Here is an 18321-nt window from a genome sequence, read left to right on the forward strand (position 1 = left end):
TTTTATTTGGGGTTTTTGTTTTAATTTTTGTTTTTTTGTTGTTGTTTTTTGGTTTGTTCCTTTTTTGTTTGTTTGTTTGTTTCTCAGGATTCTTTCAGGAATCTTTTTGTTTGTCAGTTATATTAAAAAATTATTATTATTTTTTTTTAAGTTTTGTGACATTTTAATTTGTCTCCACTCCTCCTATATCCCTGTCTTTCTTTTACCTCTTTTCACCCACCTTCCCTTTCATTAGATAACAATGGATGTAAATGAGGATAACATATCGCAAACTTAATGAAGCTAAATGATCTGTTAGCTATGCAAAATGTGTAGGCCTTTACAACATCGTAATTGCCCACATTGAATCAACAATGCTGGACAATGATGATTCACTGCCATATTATTTTTCATTGGTGAAATGAAACCGTATATACTTCTCTCAGAATGATTAAGTTATAGGTAAGGTGCATTAATTCTCAGAAAACAAGTTATAGATTGACTGACAATGGCAAAGTTTGTAGACAGCTGGAAAACTTTTTAAATGACAGAAAACCAAAAGATAAAAAAACTACTCGGTGAAGCTGAGCAAATTGAGAAGACTGTAGAAGAGAGGGATTATTTTGCCATAATGGCACCACCACTTCTCCTTCTCTTGCAATTTTCACGTATGACATCACTGTTTGTGGGTGGAGCCTTGTCTCATTAGGTGCAGAGGCCCCACAGATTTGCAGTACACCATTGAATAAGACTTTCTTCTTTTCAGTGTGTATGAAATAGTTTTACTTAAAAAGCTACTGTATGCTCATAGAAACGCCTCTATCCATTAGGGAACTTTTATCCTTAATTTAAACAGGATTCCTAAATGCATTTGTTCAGATTACTAAGTGATTTTGAGCACAATATAACAATAAGAGCATAACAGCCCTTTCTTGCTGATGATGGGTTGATGACAGCTCAGCTGGCGGGCTAAAATAAAGTCTACCTTTGGGAAACAAAGCCTTGACAAGCTGCAGAGCTTTCTGCGGTGAGGTGAAAAAAGCACCATACAGGAAATAAAATCATTTAAATCAGTCAAGTCAGAGCCTTTTTAAATGGCGTTTTAATGAGAAACGTATTGAAATTTTACCCTGCAACTGATCGGCTTAGTATGGTGCCTATTAACGGAAGTGAGCACACTAGTTTGGTTCTTGTTAATGCTTCTTAGTTCATGTCTGCAGGGCTACCAGGAAGGGTTAAAAAGAGGGTAGGTGTTGCTATTTCACAACCCCTAATGGTCAATTACTGGGATTTAGATCTTGATTCCAAGGTTTGGCTGTGGTTGAATAGTAAAAGTCATATGGGAATGCCTTGTCCTTTAGTCAAGGGTATAATGTTTTATTGTTACTTACTCTGTCTGCCTGGTAAGGTTTTATTGTCATGGTGGAATACTACTTGTACCACAATGCATTTTATTGACTCATTATGTCTGTAAGTAAAATTATACCCCGAACACACATTATAGATAGAGCAGGAAATTGCATTTGTTAAGGGTTTGTGAATTTGTGTGAGGGCTAGTTTCAATCCTGATGCATTCACATTTTGCATTAAAGGGTTTGGGTGCCTCAGAGTCTGTGCATATTTAGTTTTATTACCTATTCTTTTGATTCAAGGAGTAGTATTATGTTGCCACTTAGTTTGGAAAGATGTCCTTGGACAGGTGCTTGCTCGGTAAACTTTCTATACAGTCCGGTGAGTTTCACTTAATTCTTATAATGTAGCTTGATTTCTGCATGCACAGGTTTTTCCTAATGTCACTGGTTTTTCATTCTCTTGCTTGTTTTGTCATTCTGTGAAGCTGATTACTACAATCGATGCAATGCTATTTGGAATCTACAAGACATTAAAAACCCACCTGCTTCACAAACAATGCTGACTCATATGTGTGTTTAGCGTTTAACTTCTAGCTTGTTTACTAAGGAAAATACTTCTATGTAGGGCTGCACGATAAATCGAAATGGAATCGAAATCACGATTCGACAGAAGCTGCGATTGTCATGCGTATCTTTCAGTGAAGCACGGTTCTGTGATCAGCAGTAAATCTCCATCCAAAGGCCAGAGGGCGCTCTCGTGCTGAAACTCCAAATACGCCTTGCAGAAGAAACCCAGGAAATGCCTATAGCGGTAGCTGGATAAACAGAAGATTTAACTGCTTTTATTGATTCAACGTGACTAATAAACACACGATTATGACAATATATGGTTTATCAATATATGAGTTATTATTATTATAATTTTCATTAAAATAAAGTATATTTATAATGCACCTGCGATTTGTTTTTGCGTAACTTGTCAGTGAACTACGGCTCTGTGTAGTAAATGCTGCTTCATCTGAAAGCACGTGATGATGATTTACTGCTGATTACAGAACCGGCTTTACTAACAAAATGCGCATGACAATCGCATTCGATTAATCGTGCAGCCCTACTTCTATGTTTTTCTATGCAGGTTCTTAAGATGCAAAACTGTACACAAGTAGTCTATGAGAAAAAAATATTTTAATTTAATGGAGAAAAAAAAAATCTTTTAACATGTTAAGAATGGACAGTGAAACTGTACACTTGCAATGCATTGTCCAGGCAATTCATGTGTGTGTATGTGTACTTGCATAGAGTATGTTTCTGTGTGGGTTAGGGTAACACTTTTCAATAAAGTTCTATTTGTAAACATTAATTATTGCATCAGACATCATCAACTAACCGTGACCAATAATTTCTAAGCTTTATCAATAAAATTTTGTTTATTGGTAATTCATGTTTGTTTATAATACCTTAATACACTAAGGTTAATTTTTACTAATAAATTATATACACTACAATTCAAAAGTCAGTAAGAATTTTTTTCTTTCTTTAATAGAAATTAATACTTTTATTCAGCAAGGAAGGATTCATTAACTTGATCAAAAGTAACTCTAAAGATTTCTATTTTAAATAGGCTAATTGCTGTTCTTTTGAACTTTATATTCATCAAAGAATCCTAAAAAAATATATATTAAGGTAAATGTATTGCCACAAAAATATTAAACAGCACAACTGTTTTTGACTGATTAATAATTAGAAATTGAACACTGATTTGGTGCCTAAATCTTGAGCACCAAATCAGGATATTATAATGATGAGTAAAAATTGAGCTTTGCCGCCACAGAAATAAATTACATTTTAAAATAGAATCAAATAGAAAATGTTTTTTTAAAATTGTAATAATATTTCACAATATTACTGTTTTTACTGTATTTTTAAATAAAATAAATGTACCATTGGTGAGCATACTGTATGAGTCTTCTTTTTAAACATAAAAAAAAATATAAACTAACGTCCCAACTACTTAAGATTTTATGTTAAAAATGTATTATTATATGTAGAAATTATAATTAACCTAGATTATTAAATACTGAAAAAGCTGTTGTTTTGTAGTTTTCATACCTAATCTATTAATGAATGTAAATGAATTGAACAGTATTATAAAGCCCTATTTTTGTGTCTGCACATGTATAAATGGAATTGTCTTTGTAAGTTAAAGAGATTCACAGCTATCCAAAGCCATTAACATTAAATTGTCACTCACAACATATAGGTATTTATGTTGGCTGTTGACTGCTTTCTCATCACTTCACCCATTCGTCAGCGCTGAATGTTAAACAGACCCGCACACAGAACTAAGTACAAACGGCACTAGTGTCAAGGCTCAACGCTCGAGTGAGGGCCTCAAGCAGCTGTAATTGCAAGCAGAGCCGCTCTTGACTATATACTAGGACGATTTTCACAGAGTGGGACGCAGCTCGTTGGAATTCAACAGAGTGGACTGTTTGTTGAAAAGCGTTGAGGAGAGGGTCATCGCTCATTGTTTAAAGTTGGCATCTGGGGAATTTTTTACCGAAGCCCCTAAGCTGGATGCTTTCCGTGACCTATGGTGCCTTGGCACTGCTGAAATGCATTTGAAAACATGCCTTGAAGTGAGCAAAGATCCAGGGTCCGTTTTTCCCCCTGTTTTGAATTGTGAGTTTGAGAAAGCACAGCTGGGAAATGGCAGGCTGAAGTGTTGCTCCATGGGGGCAGGGTACTTGAGAAGCAGATGTTAATGTGGTGGTTTTGGATGTTGGGGGTCTGAAGAGAGCTTTTCTTGATGCTCAATCTCTCGTTTTTGCAGGATGGCAAAGTCTGCCATGCTTGGGAAAACAGGCTACAGTGTTTTTGAGCATGTGCTGTGAAAATGAAGAATGAAAGTAAACCACCATATCCAAACAAGCTGAAAACTTGGTGGACTCTTTGACATTCAGTGGTTCCCATGCAATTGGTGTCAATTTACACCTTTGTGTGTGAACACAGTGCTCCCATATGGCAAACTCTGCCACGGTACCACCTTTTCGCGTGTCTCACCCTGTCTATTTATGTTTTCTTTAGTGTAAAGCTCAAATAATTCAAATATGTAATTTATATATGCACAATATATTGGTGCCATATCAGTTATTGGCTGATAGTAAATGGGCAGATTTGGGATATTTAATTGTACATGCTAATTTCTGTAGTTTGTGCATTGTTTTTACTGTTGTTTAATGCTCACTTACTAAATTCAATCGCAGCATTTAAAACTAGTGGTCGACCAATATATCGCCAAGGTTGAAATGTCGGCCAATATTTGGCTTTTTTTTGTTTTGTTATTGTTGTCGACTTTTCATTTTTTTTTTTTTTTTTTCTGTTAAGTGTTTTTATATAATTTTTGGGCTGTACCAGCGAATCATTCTGATGATACTACGTATGTCACGATACCAAAAATCTAGCAGTCGGTACCGATACCACTAAAAGTACACGATACTCAATACCAAGTCGATACCAAAGGTAAAAAATAACAATAATACTTAAACAGTAACTCCTTTATTTAACATTACAAAAACAAAATATTAGTGGCACTTGGCCTTCAAATAATACACACAAACACGCATGCACTCTCTCTCACACACACACACACACACACATACTCTGAATGCAAGCATTAGTTTAAGTTCAATGACATACTGGCAGGCCGAAAATATTTTTTTAAACCATTAACATAATCAACAATTATTTAAACCAGTAATATTAGCCAAAAATGTTAATAAGGATAATCCACTGATGGATACACAAGCTGTAAGCTGTAAGCTGTCAGACAGACCGCAACTTTGTGTGTGCGTGATCATGTGCAGCGCTCATGCTTTCAGAGCTGCGCGCTCTCATTTAAATCTCACACAATCATATTCATATATCGTCGCCATCTTCCAAGTGTAGTTCTTCTATGTGCTTGTAGGCAGCGTTTTTTCTTTTTCTGTACCCTTTGAGGACCGACTGAAACACTTCCAGACCATATGCTCTGCCTGCCCCCGTCAGTTCCAGAAGAATTGCAGCCTCGCTAGTTGCTACCTTCGGTACCATCGGTACTTTCGATACTGAAGAAAAACAAGTACCGGCAATATTTTAAAATGTTTATACCGACTTGGTACCATAGTATCGGTTCTCGTGACATCCCTAATATATATCGGATATCAGCAACTCCTGCTCTCTAAGATATCGGCCATCAAAAAATCAGTATTGGTCGACCGCTATTTAAACAAATGATTTTAGTTTTTAGTCTTTTGATTTTACTTTATTTAGGCAAACTAAGTTTAGAATTTTAATATGTGTCATTTTACTGGTTATTGTCCATAACATGAAAATAATTATCGACGACTTGACCAGAATTTTAATGTCAGTGCATCCCTAAATTTAAGTTTGCAGTGCCTTTTGACAATACTTCGCCAAATAGAAATATAGCCTGTTTGTGTGCAATTTTCGTAATTCTCTTAGCAGGTTGAGCCAGGTTGTCTGAAGCTGATGGTGAGCACACAGTGTGGTTGGACAGCCGTGTGAGAGCTCTGTTTTGAACTGCTAAAGACTTGAGGGCCTCCTCAAATGCTTTGTTGATTCATTCATTGTGCTAATTCTCTACTTTAAGGCGGGCGTACACGGTGCGATTCTGAAGGTCGGAACGTCGTGAGCTCTGGCACATGTCACGATTGAGTTTATCTGAAAATCGTACGGAGGCAGTCACACACGACACGAATTTACTACGATTTTACAAACTCTGACGTAAGCATTACGTTTCGCACCATTCATAAAAATATGGATTCTGAGTACGGCTGTGCGATTTGGGGGGAAATATCAAATTGCGATTTTTTTTTTGACAGATATTGCGATTGCGATTTGATTTGCGATTTTAAATTTGCAAAGTCAAGCTTCAGCTCAATATTGTCAGCATCTGCGATTTTCTCCCGAGAGAAAAAAATTGCCTGCGAGCTCCTACGACAGCAAAAATCGCACCGTGTACGCTCGCCTTTACAAACCTTCTTAATGAGGTTTAAAAACCTCCCTTTTAAACCAGCAGTTCAGTGCCAAAAGCTTTTTGAATCCCAAAAAAAGTTTTTGATCCAGCATTCTCAGGGCACCTGCTTAAACCTTTTATATGTAGATGGAAAAAGCATCTAACAATGCTGAAACGCTGGCTAATGATATTAGAGATTTCCCGTAGTAATATAAAGATGCTAGGTTTTCCATTCAAGCACTGGCAGTCAGTGCGGGTCACCATTACTTTAAGAGTAGCAGTAGGGTCTTACCAAGAGTTTGGCTGCTGTCAATATGGTGCTTGAGTCTGGGACCAATTATGGACCGACCTATTTCACATCACAAATGATTTGTTATTCCAGGTCAGCCAGCACTCAAATGAAAATGAATGGGAGGATTTTATGAGTCTTGAGTCACAGCAAGGGCACTGCGATTGGAAGCTACCATCTCCTCTTAAATGAGGCTGGAGCCACCTCAGTGCTTCTGGACCTACTTGTTCGGCAATCTTAAACGATTCAGAAATAACCACCTATAACAGTTAGCTGTTTTGACAACTTAATCCACATTCGTTGTACTTAAGCTACTGGCTTGATTAGCTCTGAATGCAGTGACCGATTCCTCAATAGTCCAGCGATCTGTGAAGCATGGTGACCCATTGACATAGGCAGGTGATTATCCTAAGTTAGACAGCAAGCTTAATGAGGACCTGCAAAATATCTTGTCACTTTTTTTTTTTTTTTTTTCAAAAACTATTAATCTTAATCATGGTAAGCACCTTATTTAATTTAATGGGAATGGAAACGAGAATGCGAAGAATAGAAGTCTGTTAGATATGTTTAGAAGTTTATTTATTTATTCATTTATTTGTTCATGCTTCTGCCATGGGATAAAAAAAAATAGTACAAAGCTAATTGCGACTTTATCTCAGAATTCTCTTTTTTTCTTACAATTCTGAGAATTGCGAGATATAACTTTAGAATTCTGACTTTTCTTTATAAACCCACAATTCTAAAAGAAGAAAAAATGTGAGAAATTTGAAATTATTTTGTTTTTTATTTCATGTTGGAAACAAAAAACATAATTGTGAGATGTAAACTCAGAATTCAGAGGAAAAATATCAAAATTGCGATGCAAAAATATTGTAATATTGTATTTATTCCATGGTGGAATCAAGCTTTCATAGTTTGCTGTGTGAACATATGTAATATTATAATTTTCACATATTTCCTTATGTGATGGAATATATTTGTATTTTTTAAAGAATATTATTATATTATTTACAGTATTATTAATACAAATATTTTTAATATTCTAAGTAATATAATATTTTAATTAATAATTTCCAAAATAAATATAAATATTTAAAAATATTATTAATAATTAAAAATAAATGTAATGGATTTGGAATTTGCCTTCATGGAAGCATTCCTTTTATTTTTTCCTAAAATATTTCGATGGGGAATGGAAACGAGAATGCGAAGAATAGAAGTCTGTTAGATATGTTTAGAAGTTTATTTATTTATTCATTTATTTGTTCATGCTTCTGCCACGGGATAAAAAAAAATAGTACAAAGCTAATTGCGACTTTATCTCAGAATTCTGTCTTTTTTTCTTACAATTCTGAGAATTGCGAGATATAACTTTAGAATTCTGACTTTTCTTTATAAACCCACAATTCTAAAAGAAGAAAAAATGTGAGAAATTTGAAATTATTTTGTTTTTTATTTCATGTTGGAAACAAAAAACATAATTGTGAGATGTAAACTCAGAATTCAGAGGAAAAATATCAAAATTGCGATGCAAAAATATTGTAATATTGTATTTATTCCATGGTGGAATCAAGCTTTCATAGTTTGCTGTGTGAACATATGTAATATTATAATTTTCACATATTTCCTTATGTGATGGAATATATTTGTATTTTTTAAAGAATATTATTATATTATTTACAGTATTATTAATACAAATATTTTTAATATTCTAAGTAATATAATATTTTAATTAATAATTTCCAAAATAAATATAAATATTTAAAAATATTATTAATAATTAAAAATAAATGTAATGGATTTGGAATTTGCCTTCATGGAAGCATTCCTTTTATTTTTTCCTAAAATATTTCGATGGACATTGCACTGTTTGTGTATCTATGCAAGAGAGACCTCAGATGTGTTTCTGGGTTATGCATACAGTGCATGCCTTAGAAACAACTTATTTTGTGTCTTGCTGCACTGATTTAATTTTCAGCAGTAAATCCCTGTTAATAATTTCTGAGTTACATTTATATTTTATCAGCATGAAAGGGGATTTATGGCTTGAGCATTTGGCCTTGGTTGAACCCTATGCAGGTGGTCCGCTGTAAAGGGGGATTGTTTATGCTGCAGGTACTACTGACATATATAGTACTGTGGAATCTTTGGATCAGATATAAGATTGTAATCTGAGACAAAGTGGAATTTTCTTCCCACAAACCCTCAGTGCTACCATGCTTTGGATATGCTTGGAAATATAATATGAATCGATAGCATAGCATTTCATTTCATACATTAGGGGTTTTTAAAGTGAGGTAAAACAGATCAAATCTATTAGTGTAGCTATGCTGTGATTACAGTGTGCTTTTTTGTTGTTGTTGCAATGTTCCTCTCTTTTTCTTATAATTTGGCTCGGTGTCTTCCGGCCGACCCTCGTTATGACCCAGTCTCGGGGAAAGGGCAAATGCATTCTGACTGGCATTGTTTTATAATTGGCATGCTGTGTGTGTGTGTGTGTGTGTGTGTGTGTGCGCAAAGGGGGAGGGAAAAAAAACTGTTCTTGGCCTTTTCCAATAAAAGTGTGCAGTTGATTCTCTGTTCTGGTTGTGCTGTAGCTTTTGGCTGAGTTCCTGTTGGAGGTCAATGAGTGTATTGTGCACTTCACTCGTACAGTCTGTCTCCCCTCCCCCCCGAAAAGAACGAACGATTCGAAAGACTCGAGAGATGAACTAATCAATTCTCTTTCCGGCTCAGACTGCATAGGTTAAGCTTATGGGGCTGTCACGTGATGAACGAATGACTCGAAAAACCCGAAGACTCGAAACAGGTGAACTACTTGACTAATTCCAGTACAGAATCTATAGGATGTTGCGCATGCGCGACTGAACGAATCACTCCCCGAGACGACTCGTTCTTTCCGAGTCACATTAAAGATTCGTTCAAAATGAACGAATCGTTCAAGAACGACCCAACACTACAAGTGGTAAACAAAACCGCACGTCTGCGCCATTCATTGACACAGAGAAACCCAGAATTCATTTAAATATGAATCGTTTTGCGGCTTAATATTTACAAATACTAGTGGGAGAGGGAGTGTGCTCACTTGTGTGTGTATGTGTGTGTGTGCGCGGAACTCTGCTGTGCGTGATACAGAGAGCGCGACCATAACGTAGAGACCGAAATGACATGCCATCGTGTAAATAAGATAAAAAACATAAGGCTATTTAGTTTGTTTAATAAAAGAACAAGGTATAGACCTGTTCTATCGGAAAGGTAACTTTAAATGACTTCTGTTGTGATCTGGCGCTATAGAGAAAATATAATTAAATAAAATTAACTAGGGCCGCCCCCCTAATATGATGGCTGGGGAAACACTGCATTTGGGTTTGGACAGTTATGCTTGTTAAAGTGTTTTGAATTGCTACGGAATCATATGCAGTTGAGAGAACCTCTTACAAGCAGAACATCCCATAATGGTTTTCTCCTTCTCACAGCCAGTGGGAGCAAATGAAGGCACCATACTAAACAGACCCTTGCAAGGGACGATAGCTAAACATGACCCAGCACGGCAATCAATCTCTGTAATATTGGTATAGCGGATGTTGTTTTGGGATCCGGTGACCTAGGATCGAGGTCAGTCATCGTCTGGCCATTAGAGTGGTCACACAGCGTGAGGGGGGGAAGGGGCTTGGTTGCTACGAAACCTTAGCATGCTGATTGTTATTGAGCTTTCTCAGTAGGAGCATGCTATACCTTTGAGAAAATAACAAGTGCGTCTTGAGTTTTTTTTGTTTTTTTTTAAATAGCACTTTGAATGAGTCCTGGGTTTACAGGTTTATTGAAAAAGGCTTTTCAAGGAAACATTTTAAGTCAATATGTGAGGTTGAGGTTAATCATCAAACAAAAACTGACTAGGTTGGCAGTTTAATATTGAGTGTGTTTCATTATATTCAAAACGTAAGGAAAGAACAAGTTCCTCTTTTTATTTGACGTTGTCTGCAGGTGTCCTTGTATCCATTAACGCTCAACAGTACATGTTGACTAATTGGTGATGCTGTTAAGAAGCACTTTTGGGATTTGGAGAGCGAGACAAACAAGTGTTCCCATGGGGCGTCACCTGACCTAAACTACTGGGTGTTTATCCTGAAATGTCTATTTGGGACCAAGGCTGATGTTTTGTCTTTTGTTACTTGGTGTGTGTGTGTGTGTGTGTGTGTGTGTGTAGAAGAGGGCTGAGACATAAAAAGGCTGAGACATATCTGATGAATAGCAAGGCATCACTGTAAAACAAAAGTGTTGGTGCAGATAATTTATTCACTGAGGAGGTTTAGTGTTTTGAAAGATGATGATGAATGATTTGTGTAAGCAAAACCAAATGTGCTTTTGAGCAGTTTATTTTTATAAGTGGTGTCTCTTGATGAAGGCCATAAATTAAAATAACAAGATGGAAGCCCATTGCTTTTATGTTGCACAAAGTATTTGGCCATAAAGACATATAAATAATGCAGTTAATCAGGGAAGATGTGTCACACGTTCCAGGTCATTTAAACGACAAGTCTAAATGCTAATAAGTTCCCGGGAGAGGCTGTGAACCTTTTTAGAAGGCCTCCCTGAGATGGTGGAGTGTATTGCAACGCTTTAACATATATTTTTTACTTGCAGTGAAGGTTATTGTTCACAAAACCTGCTGTGTAAATTTTTGGAAAGGGATTAATACTTTCATTGAGCAAGGATGCTTTAAATTTTTCAAAAGTGACAGTAAAGACATTTATAATTTTCCAAAGTCTCTTTTTTTTTTTTAAATAAATAGTGTTCTTATGAACATTCTAAATGTTTCTTGACACCATATCAACAAATTAAAATGTTTTCTGAAGGATCATGTGATGTTGAAGAGTGGATTGATGGCAGCTAAAAATTCAAAATATATGCCAATATATAATTTGTAAAATATTTATATTTGTATTTATTTTTTTTTATAGTTAAATAAAAATGAAATACAATTTTTTTAATATATTAAAACAGAAAACAGTTACTCTAAATGGTAGTAATATTACTAATAGTTTCATTGTATTTTTGATCAAATAAATGCAGCCTTGTGAGCGTAAGAGATTATATATGGGGTGTAACGGTACACAGATGTCACGGTTCGGTACGTACCTCGGTTCGGGGGTAACGGTTCAAAACGATTTCGGTACATCAGGTAAAAAACAACAAATCTACTATGCTAGGTTTCTTTTCAATTATTTAGAACAGACAGTAGTACAAATTTAAAAAAAAAATTTCCACCTAGATGTGAAAATACTAAATATTATATTAAATTATAATGTTATATATATATATAAAATCTGCAGTACATACAAGGAATAAATACTTGAAATATATTTGATTTAGTTAACAGGTAAACAAGGGGGAAAAAACTGTGCGACACGTAACGTGGCCTATATATGCTGAGTTTCAGTTCATTTTTGTGACACGCTTAATTTGTTCACAGAAAGGAAACTCAAATGGCAGAAAGCGACATCCTATTTGTTTTCTTTATTTTACAAAAGCACAATGTTTTGTTTTCATTGTGAGTGTACACAAAGTGATGCATTATTAATAAGACAATAAGAGTGTTTTAAGTTGATTCTGCTGGTATAAGGAAACGGTTGAAGTGATCGTGCCGGCACACACACACACACACACACACACACACACAAAATATATCAGTTCCAGCTTCATATATAAAGCTATGTATGTATGAGTGTGTGTGTGTGTGTGTATATATACATACTACATACTACATACTAATTATATATATATAATTTATGCATTTAGCAGACGCTTTTATCCACAGCGAATTAGTGCATTCAGGTTATACATTTTTTACCAGTATGTGTGTTCCCTGGGAATTGAACCCACAACCTTTTGCGCTGCTAACACAATGCTCTACCACTGAGCCACAGGATGCTGCACATGCTACGAAAAAACTGGTCTGTGCGATGAATAAATTTACCACTGTAGCACACTGTGATACAGTTTTGCATGTTCATAACTAGGGGTGCTCCGATTGATCGGCTACCGATCACTATCGGCCGATAATAGTTTTGGGATGATTGATCGGCGGTCTCTAAAAAGGACGATCTCAAAAAAACGATCTCAAGCTGATGACGCGCCTGCTGTGAGAGGTTTGGCACGACATGCAGCGGCACCGTCTCAGTCTCTGTCCGGCGCGGGTGAAATAATTATAATGCTGAAGTTGAGGTACTCACCTTCATATTTCTTAATTAAATAACTTATAAAGTAATTTGAAAACCTTGTGTGAGATGTAATTTCACAAATAGCGTGACTGAATCACCGCGCATACTCTCTCTCAAAATAGCCTATGCAAATGTCTTCAAATCACCACATCACGTCTGTCTATAAGCGAGCTGCACAGTTGACACAGGAATTGTCACTTGCACAATCGAGGCAGTGTCACATCGTCACTAAAGTTTATAAATTGCATTACTTTATAATTCTTGCCAGTGTTTAACCATTCAGCGCTCGCGCGCTCTCCTGGAGAATATGCGCTCATGCACACTCGCAGCGCACACACATAATGCCACGTTCACAAAACTGCATTATTTGCATCTGCTTTAAAGCCATACTGGTTAAACATTTAATTCAAGTGCTGTTCTGCATGCGCTTTTTCTGAGCGCGTTACTCATGAAGCGCGCTCACACTGAGAGCCTGTCGAAAAGTGCCTGATTATTGGACTAAGTTGTCTTTCGCGTCTGATTGATTTCGTGTCTAATACTGTCAAAAACACAAAAGGTTTACATATAAACACAGTTGGTTTTGTCTAAAATGAAAGTAAACCGTTGAGAGAGAAACGCGTGCAGCTTTTAAAGGGACCGTAGCTACTAAACATGCTGCCGACTGTCATTAAAGGGATAGTTCACCCCAAAAAAATGTTTTTCTTTCATTATTTACTCACTCACATTTTGTCCTAAACCTGTATTAATTTCAATCTTGTGCTGAACACAAAAGAAAATATTCTGAAGAATGTGAGTAACCAAACAGTAGCTGGTTCACATTGACTTTGACAGTAGGAAAAAAATACCATGGAAGTCACTGTGGACCAGCAACTGCTTGGTTACCCACATTCTTCAAAAATAACTTATGTTCAACAGACGAAATAAACTAATTCAGGTTTAAAACAACTTGAGTAAATGATGGTATAAAAATGAAACACTATGACAGAATTTTCATTTTTGGTGAACTATTCTTTTAATGTTACACACACACACACACACACACACACACAAATATACTAAAAACGCCCTATAGTTATGATTATATATTTACAATATAGCACACCTATTCGTGCCTTATTGCTTTAAGTATTGATTTCCATGCTAAAATTAAACCAGCAGTCTCTCTTTCTCTCTCTCTCTCTTGCAGTCTGCAAGGATCCACCATATAAAGTTGAAGAGTCTGGATACGCTGGGTTTATCTTGCCTATTGAAGTTTACTTTAAAAATAAGGTACTTTGGTTTTACCTCTCTTTTGTGGAAACCTGTAATTGTGAATTATGATCTCTATAAATAAGCGTATTTAATCTGTAACCTAAAATTAAACCAATCCAAACAGCTATGTACATTGGGTAAATGTAATATTCTTGTCACTTTTCACCAGGAAGAACCAAGAAAAGTGCGCTTTGACTACGATTTGTTCCTGCACTTGGAGGGTCACCCACCTGTCAATCATCTCCGCTGTGAAAAGCTCACATTCAACAACCCTACTGAAGAGTTCCGCAGGAAGCTGCTCAAGGCTGGAGGGGTACGAACCGGCTGGGGATGGGCGTGGCTTACCTCAGGGAACGAGATGGGCGGATCACTTTTTTTGAGGGATTGGAGTCATGTGACTTCAGTTTCAGAGCTAATGTACATCTTTGTTGCAGACGGTTGAGAAAATTATTTGTATTTAGTAACCGTTCCACAATTAGCCTCATTAGTTGGAATCTTTCAAATCTCAAAGGTGTTCATGCAGGGGAAATGACTAGTCAAAATACGTCCCCTCCTTCCACAGGTGAAAAATGCAAGGATGTCCCCTGCTGCTTGTTTTTGCTAGTCCTAGCAAACAGTCCTCCAGAGATGAAAGCCATTGTCAGGCAATCTGTCCTAATGGAATTACTGTTCCCATCAACCAAGACAATAAGTAACTTTACAGGATTTGATTGTGCTAGTCTTAACTCGACCATCTATCACTGGAGGAAACCTGAGTTGTCTTTGGGCCAGTGCCAAGGGATCGACACGCTTTTTATGAATCAACTGGCTTGTATTTATTCGTTTCGTTGATCTTGGATGTGTTTTGAAGTTCCACCAGCAGTCATGAACTGGGACACTATTACCCTTAAGACATACTTAAAGAAATTATTATTCTTGTGAGGGTCTTCTCTGTAGTTTTAGCTTGCCCTCTCTTGCCTCATTCCAGTAATTCGAATGTTTTACGGCTGTGGCTATGACACCATCTCCTTTGGTGCTTGTCTGGCTTACAGATGAGGCATGGCAGGAATCGAAACAGTTTATTGGCAAACGGGCAGTTGTACGGGAAGTTGTTTTAATTAAGAGAGAACCATTCACTAGAGCAATATCAATTTAGCGAGGTGGTGACTGAGGAAGGTCCTTTCCAATTTACCTGATTGTTTTGGCTGATGAAAGGCAATTTGTCATTACATCAGGCCAGGAGTGAGCAGAGTGTTTTTTTGCCAAATAGGTGTTAGAGTGTGTTTGTGTGTGAGAGAGAGAGTGTGTGTCTGTGGTGGTTTGTGTTGATTCATAGTCTATATTTTTAGACTGTAATATCTGTACTTTGTCATTTACAGCAACGGGATCCTCACAAAAGATCTTCAGAGGACTCTAAAGTAAGGACAAACACCATTTTCAATGTTTCATTGTGTTTAACAGAACTTCAACAGTATTTTCTCTGATTATTTTGAAGTTTACCCTATTTTCATACAGTAAAGTGAACTATTTACTTGCACATGTTACTTTAAATAACCAAAAAATGCTATTGTCGTAATCTTCAAAATGCATCTGAAACAACATTCCTTTTCCTTGTTTTGTGTGTTGCACTTTGTAACATGGCAACTCATGTCAGTAAAAACATAAACTTAATAGATTCTAGCATACAATAACATTTGAAAGCTGTGCAGTTTTTTTTTTAGATGTTTCTTATGCTCACCAATGCTGCATTTATTTGATCAAAAATACAGTAAAAATTGTAATACTGTGAAATATTTTTACAATTTAAAATAACTGTTTTCCGTTTTAATATATTTTAAAATGTAATTTATTCCTGTGATGGCAAAGCTTAATTTTCATGTTGAAAAGCACAGCCTTTATTTGAAATAGAAATCTTTTTGTAACATTATCATTGTCTTTACTGTCACTTCTGATCAGTTTAATGTGTCCTTGCTAATTAAAAGTAATTTCTTTCAAAAATAAATAAACAAATCTTACTCTGACCCCAAAATTTTGGACGATAATGTATATAATGACTGATCATGACATTGAATGTTTTGAATGAAACTGAGATGAAGATTTTCAGTAAATAACATGAAATAAATGAACCTGCAGTTACGCATTTCATTGGTCATCACTGTTTTCATTTGTCTTTTGTCTCATAGGTAATGGTAATGCAGGAGGGCTCTACTTCTCTGTTTGGGCAGCATCTAAAGCTGCCCACATTACCCAGCAGCTCATTAACATTGACCTTCTCTGATGTGAAAAAGAGCAAGTCTTTTCCAGGGTCAAAGGTGAGTGTGGATCTCCGAGTTTAAGAGTCTGAACTTTGAGAAAACTTTGCATGACTTTGTTCGGCATTTGAAAAATTCCCAGTTCCTCCAAGGAGTCCTTGCTTAATCCTGCGTATTTGGCAAGTTGAAAGATGTTGGGGGCTATTTAACTCCAAGGATTTTAGAGATGTGAAACTTGGCTTAAGTCGAGCATTTCTTGGCTGCTGAGAAAGCACATGCTAGCATTCCGATGACGTAAACGAACTCACCAGGTGTCCCGTTACAACGGCGCTCTGCATGTGCGAAAAGATTCGTATCTAGACATACAGTACCATGTTTACAGTGTTCCAACGCATTCCTGTTAATCAGCCTGTAATGGCATTTTAATTAAAGAAAATAATCATTTTTAAAAGAAACAAATTGATTAGTGCAAGATTTTGTGCGAGAAACCCTCAGACGCTGCAGCTTTTTATCCATGCATCTATTAAACCACATTAGCCGTAATGCTAGTAAATCTTGCTTGACTACACACTGCCACGTTTCTTCGATTTAGATTTATTTTTAGTCTCCTGTGCAATATCACTTATCTGCTAAGGAGCTTGTTTTGTACTCTAGCTCTTACAGTGAAGTTACGAGAGTCCCTGGTGCACATGGAAACAGTTCCCAATCTAAACAGGCCCTTGCGTGTGATGGATTACTGACAGATCAAGGGTCGTTCGCAGCCAACCTCCCCTGCACTACTACACCGGTCGCTTTAGCAAAAACAAAAATGACAATCAGCGCTTTGTTGTCCTTCTCCCCTTCCTCCACTTAATTTAATGTTATGGTTGAAGATTTTGAAGGTTGATTGATTATATAGCCATAATAGTTCCTGGAAAAGTCTGTTGTGACATCGATAAATGCAAAACTGGTCTTTTCTTGGAGAAATATTCGTAGTGTTTTGCCGTTAACAAAATGCACTAGTTGCAATAAGCTCTAATAGCGCTGATCATTATGATGATGGTAATTCATTTCAATAGAGGTTTCCACTCCTTTGTGTGCTGCCAACCCTGCACTACTACACCGGTCGCTTTAGCAAAAACAAAAACGACAATCAGCGCTTTGTTGTCCTCCTCCCCTTCCTCCACTTAATTTAATGTTATGGTTGAAGATTTTGAAGGTTGATTGATTATATAGCCATAATAGTTCCTGGAAAAGTCTGTTGTGACATCGATAAATGCAAAACTGGTCTTTTCTTGGAGAAATATTCGTAGTGTTTTGCCGTTAACAAAATGCACTAGTTGCAATAAGCTCTAATAGCGCTGATCATTATGATGATGGTAATTCATTTCAATAGAGGTTTCCACTCCTTTGTGTGCTGCCAAAATGTACTATAGCATGTTGATTATAACTGATTGTAAATGTAACAAGACTATCCATAAACTTAATTAAGTCTAAATGCATTTGACATGAACTGCTGTTTTCTAGACCATTTAAAAGGACTTTTCATGTAGTTTTACAGCCAATTAAAACCGTTTCACCTTTGTTCTCAATGTGTTTAAACCGTTTCAAACAGGGAAAAAAGGTTTAGTCCATTTCTGTATAAGGTAGAACAATATAAGTTGGGTTTAAAGGTAGTCTGGGCAGGTTGTAACACCTCTTCTGTCTAGACTGCTTAACGACTTAACTGCATCAATGACTTATTGACAGGGGCTAGTTAGCTTGACCTGAAGATAGGATAACCCTGTCATTAAAGTCAACCAAAGGCTTGTTGCTTCAGCCCCGTGTTGCCTCCCAGATAGCTTAGAGTTTGCCCTTCCCCCAGTGAAATTATTTTTAGGATCTTTCTGAAAAATTGTTTATGGAAATGCTTCACATCTGGGTTCGGTTGTTAGCTTGAGCACGCACATCATTTGTCAATTATAATGGTAGGAAAGTTGAATATTTGAATATTTATAGCAGT

The 18321-nt window shown here is 36.4% G+C and overlaps 1 protein-coding gene across 1 annotated transcript in view; it reads left to right on the forward strand.

Annotated features, from left to right (window-relative positions):
• LOC107738060 (MLLT3 super elongation complex subunit) overlaps positions 1–18321 on the forward strand; it is a 48884-nt gene that overhangs the window by 13780 nt on the left and 16783 nt on the right. The window contains exons 3-6 of the mRNA XM_016549739.1: positions 14045–14127; positions 14279–14422; positions 15468–15506; positions 16272–16400. Coding sequence (XP_016405225.1) covers positions 14045–14127; positions 14279–14422; positions 15468–15506; positions 16272–16400 — 395 coding nt within the window. The remainder of the gene's footprint in view (positions 1–14044; positions 14128–14278; positions 14423–15467; positions 15507–16271; positions 16401–18321) is intronic.

This window comes from Sinocyclocheilus rhinocerous, unplaced genomic scaffold (assembly GCF_001515625.1).
Source record: "Sinocyclocheilus rhinocerous isolate Xijiao unplaced genomic scaffold, SAMN03320098_v1.1 scaffold494, whole genome shotgun sequence".
NCBI lineage: Eukaryota > Metazoa > Chordata > Actinopteri > Cypriniformes > Cyprinidae > Sinocyclocheilus > Sinocyclocheilus rhinocerous.